Raw genomic sequence first — 4,942 nt, forward strand, 5'->3', positions numbered from 1 at the left:
AAAAAAAAAAAAAGTAAATATGCTAAGAAGGACAGAGCATAAGAGATTGTTAAGAAAAATAAATATTAATACTGGGAGTTGACAGTTGACCTTTAATATGAATAAATTGGATTGCGGTATATTTTGATTTTCAGGAAGCCCAAACCAGTTTCCCCAGATCGTCAGTGTGGTTAAGCCCTACTGCTCAGATTTCAAATGAATAGAGAGATTTATTCTTATGTAAGAACAGGAGCCAAGTGACTTTTTATTTCCTGTAGTAATTTAGAAAACTAGCATTAGGAAGGGCCACAATCCTGATTCTGAAATGTAATGGTGACAGGTACTAATTGTAGTGTGTCCAAGCTGGGTGACTCTCTCTCTCTAATTATCTGTTCTTCCTGAAGTTTGTTCAGTGGGCTCACTTCATTGCCCTGTGGCATGGTCAGGAATGGAGCTAGAGCCAAAAAACAAACTCTCTGTAGGCATGGAAGGAAAACCACTTAAACTAAACCTGGAGTGAGCAGTTTCTAATACGGCATGGCCATGCGGGGTTCCCAGTTTGATCTGTAGCACTTGATCTATGAGTGCTGGGTACATGCTTTAAAGGAAAATACATCTTAGGTTCAATTTTGGGTCCTCCAGCTGGGGGGGCACATCTACTTCAACCTCATGATTCACATTGGTGCAAACCCTAGAAAAGCTAATGTAAAAATGTGTTAGTGATGGATTTTAATTCTAATTTGTCTGTGTTTTCATTTGTAACTGGGGGTCTGTGCATTTCCAGAGTTGAGAATATTCATGTCACTGCTTTAGGACCCAGCACTGGGGAGTCTGTCTGGGAACCAGTTGGTAGAACACAGTGTTTGGGAACTTAGCCTTTGAACCAAATGGACTGGGCTGCCTCTGGCTCTTCTGCGTACACATAGTAGCTGTGAGGCTCTGACCAAATGACTTAACCTTGCCAAACCTCACACTCTTACCTGTGAAGCTTAGATGGTAATAGCAGCTATCGCATGGGAATGCTTGTTACGGGAGGTAAATAATGCCCTCAAAAGTGTGTTGCATGTTGCCTGGCTCTTGGAAATCCTTCAACAAAGAGTAGGTAAAGACAAAAGAGGTAGAAAGTAGGAGGAGAAGACTTTGCACAGCTGGATCAGCATTTGGAGTAGCTTTTTCATGTATTTATTCCAGACTCTAATAGAGAATCATGTTTGTTTTTTCATAGACTATAAATACGCCAGGCAAGGCTGGGCACAGTGGCTCACTGCTGTAATCTTAGCACTTGGGAGGCTGAGGCAGGTGGCCTGCCTGAGCTTAGGAGTTTGAGACCAACTTCAGCCAAGAACAAGACCCCGTCTCTACTAAAAATAGAAAAACTAGCCAGGTGTTGTGTTGGGCGCCTATAGTCCCAGCTACTTGGGAGGCTGAGGCAAGAGGATTGCTTGATCCCAAGAGTTTGAGGTAGCTGTGAGCTGGGATGCCACAGCACCTTACCTAGGGTAACTGAGTGAGACTCTATCTCGAATGAATGAATGAATGAATGAATAATAGAAAAAACTAGCCGAGCATTGTGGCAGGTGCCTGTAGTCTCAGCTATATCCGAAGCTGAGGCAAGGAGATCACCTAAGCACAAGCATTTGAGGTTGTGGTTAGCTAGGACACCACGTACTCTACCCTGGGCAAAAGAGTGAAACTCACTAAAAAAAAAATACTCAGGGCAGGTGGAATATTTCTCACATACAGTATAGGACCAACTAGGACTGGGTTGTATTACCTGTTCACTTTTTTTTCAGGTTTCATAATAACCACACCTTTCTCTTGGATTTTGCCATTTTGCAATTAGATAAAGGCTGACCTTACATGAGGTATATTATAGTTCAGTTGGTGCAATTTGAGGGACGCATGGTGTTTCCTTAGAAATGTATTTTTCAGTTATTCTCTATTTAGGAGGTTTCCACAGATGACAGACTTGGAGGATGGTAAAGAAATAACAAAAGAGCAATAGAAAAGTCTAAGTACCCTTTTTATTATAGTGATATCTATAATATTTGTGAAAAATTGAATAGTGACATTCTGTGAATGGTTTTGTGATAACATATATTCTAACATGGTAATTATTATGTAATAAAGAAAATTAGAAGGATGCTATAGGAATGTGGCAGAAGTAGAGAATGAAATGTGAAGAATGTGTAAAAATGCAATCTGTAAATGTCCAATTGCAATCGTAGTTATGTACTAAAATAGATGCAGAGAATATTACAGACCTCAAAATATCAATATATATGATGTTGATGCCAAAGTTGAGGGGGGCTGTTTTCTAGTTAGCCCATAAATGTTGATGACAACATTTTGACAGAACCCTGCTTGCTGTAAATTGTTATTTTCCATATCTCATTCCTTGGTGACCAGCTTGGATAACTTTTTAAGTAATATTGCTTGACATTACTATATTATATTTCCTTGTAGTGATGAAAATGCCAGGAAGGACTTAAAGACACTGCCAGCCTTTCCAACCAAAACTCTTCAGGAGCATCCATCCCTTGCTTACTGGTAAGCCAAACGAAGATAACACATGATCTGCTGTCCTAGCCTCCCTTGAGCACTGCACCCTTCTCAGGAAATTAAAGAAATACAAATGAGAACAGTATTGAGTTTTCTGTCAAATGTATCCAAGTAACCATAGGTAGACCTTGATCCTTTAGGTGAAAGAATCTTGCAGTGATTTTCGTCTGGTGTGTCCTGAGAGGATCTTAGGTATGCCACAAGATTTTTTAAAGATCATTAATTAAATTATTTTTGAAAGAAGTTCAAAGCACATTAAGTATATTCTGTTTTTACTCTTTTTTTTTTTTCAATCAACATAATTTAAGTGTGCCATGGAAGTTTCACTATAGGTTAAAGTGTGTCATGGGATAAAAAAAGGTTGGAAAACACTGATTTAGTCAAAGCTTGCTGGAGATCATTATACCAAAAAATGACTTGCAGTCATTTACAAAGGGAGGCAATGTGCTCTTTCTTTTAAATGCATAAAATGTATATCGTATGCTTTTAGGTGAATATGTATTCAGTATCTGTGCAGTCCCTGTAATGTAGCCTTATTCTAGCAGAATGCAATATGCATGTCATATAATACAGATTTCTTTGGTCAGAAGTTTCCCTAATAGCCAGAATTTTCTACTGTAGCCAGATATCATTGTATATACATATTTTAAGTGTTTCATTGCATTTACTTAATTTATAAGCAATGTTTAATTATGTCATTTGACACCATGTAGACAATATACTGCCACAGACATATATATATGTACACGCAAAAACACAGACACAAGTATTTTACAGGGTTTTTTTGTTTGTTTTTTATTTTTGAGGCAGAATAGTGCCATGGCCTCAGTCTAACTCGCAGCAACTTCAAGGGCTCAAGCAATCCCTTTACCTTGGATCATTGTGTATTTTGAGTTAGTTTAGTTGTTTGTACCTTAATGGCTCCATAGTATTCATTTTCCATCCTATTTTTTTTTAGACACAGTAGTTACTTTTTTTTCCAAAAATACTTCTATTCTCACTAAATATATGCTTCTCCTTGGTTTTAGTCCTTCGATCATGAAGATGGCTTTATTTTCCACTAAAATGATTACAAAATAAAGATGCAACATTGATAGCTTTTCTTAAACCCCCTTTCAAGAAAAATCAACACTGATAATGTGAAAGTTGAAATATATTTCCCAAATAGATAGTGAAAGTGAGTACTGAGGCTTCCTTGCATCCTGACCGTGAAGCTTCTCAACAATTCATAATAAAGTGGTAGTTTCTTCATTGTTTTTTCTTTTTCTTTCCTCTTTATTTTTTCTGTTTTTCTTCTGTTTTTTCTTGTTTTTTTTTTTGTGTGTGTGTGTGTGTGATATTTTCTTAAAGAAAAAGGGGCTGATTACCAATGATAACTGTTACATGGAGATAAAAATATTTACTCTTCTGGGTCACACACAACACATACTCAAGATATGACTAGAAGAGCTATCTGTCTGAAAGTAGGGTAAAATAGTCAAATGATGTCAAAGGTTGCTTGACCTCAGCCTACTTCTTTCCTTTCCAGCCAATAGTTTTATTACCTTAGGACGGTACTGAAGCTTTTCCCCTAAAGCAGTGTGCATAGATTGCAGGACTTAGAACCAGTTTTAATTCTTTTTAAATTTTTTTGAATAATTCAAGGAAACAATGTCTACCACTTGCTGATCTTCCAGGGATTTTGTTTGTTTGTTTGTTTTTGAGTGTCACTGTGTCACCCTTGGTAGAGTGCCATGGTGTCTCAGCTCACAGCAACCTCAAACTCTTGGGCTTAAGCAATTCTCTTGCCTCAGCCTCCCAAGTAGCTAAGACTAGAGGTACCCACCACAACACCTGGCTATTTTTTTGTTGCAGTTGTTTAGCCGGGTTCGAACCCACCAGCTTTGGTGTATGTGGCTGGCACCATAACCACTATGTTACAGGTGCCAGGCCTTATCCTCCAGTTTTAATTAAAGAAAACATAGGCCTTAGGCTCAAAACTTCCTGAACAATGTTTTACAACTGAAATTTAAAGCATTTATTTTATATCTATTGTATTCTATCCAATTATAGCAAAAAATACTTTTCCATCTGAGAAGTTGATATTACATTTCCTTTTCTAGTAAATTATGGGATTTTTTAGGCTGGGCAGAGTGACTCATGCCTATAATCCTAGCACTCTGGGAGGATGAGGGGGGTGGATTGCCTGAGCTCACAGCTTCGAGACCAGCCTGAGCCACAACAAGACCTCATCTCTAAAAGTAGCCAGACCTTGTGTTGGGCACCTATAGTTCCAGCTACTTGGGAGGCTAAGGCAAGAGAATCTCATAAGTCCAAGAGTTTGAGGTTGCTATGAGCTGTGACACCATGGCACTCTACCGAGGGCAACATAGTGAGACTCTGTCTCAAAAAAAAAAAAAAA

The 4,942-nt window shown here is 38.2% G+C and overlaps 1 protein-coding gene across 4 annotated transcripts in view; it reads left to right on the plus strand.

Moving 5' to 3' along the window:
• FRMD4B (FERM domain containing 4B) overlaps positions 1-4,942 on the plus strand; it is a 163,410-nt gene that overhangs the window by 111,604 nt on the left and 46,864 nt on the right. For all 4 annotated transcript variants that reach the window (XM_023510692.1, XM_023510695.1, XM_023510694.1 and 1 more), the window contains exon 8: positions 2,446-2,529. In XM_023510692.1, the coding sequence (XP_023366460.1) occupies positions 2,446-2,529 (84 nt within the window). The remainder of the gene's footprint in view (positions 1-2,445; positions 2,530-4,942) is intronic.

This window comes from Otolemur garnettii, unplaced genomic scaffold (assembly GCF_000181295.1).
Source record: "Otolemur garnettii isolate 467f Iridium unplaced genomic scaffold, OtoGar3 scaffold00015, whole genome shotgun sequence".
NCBI lineage: Eukaryota > Metazoa > Chordata > Mammalia > Primates > Galagidae > Otolemur > Otolemur garnettii.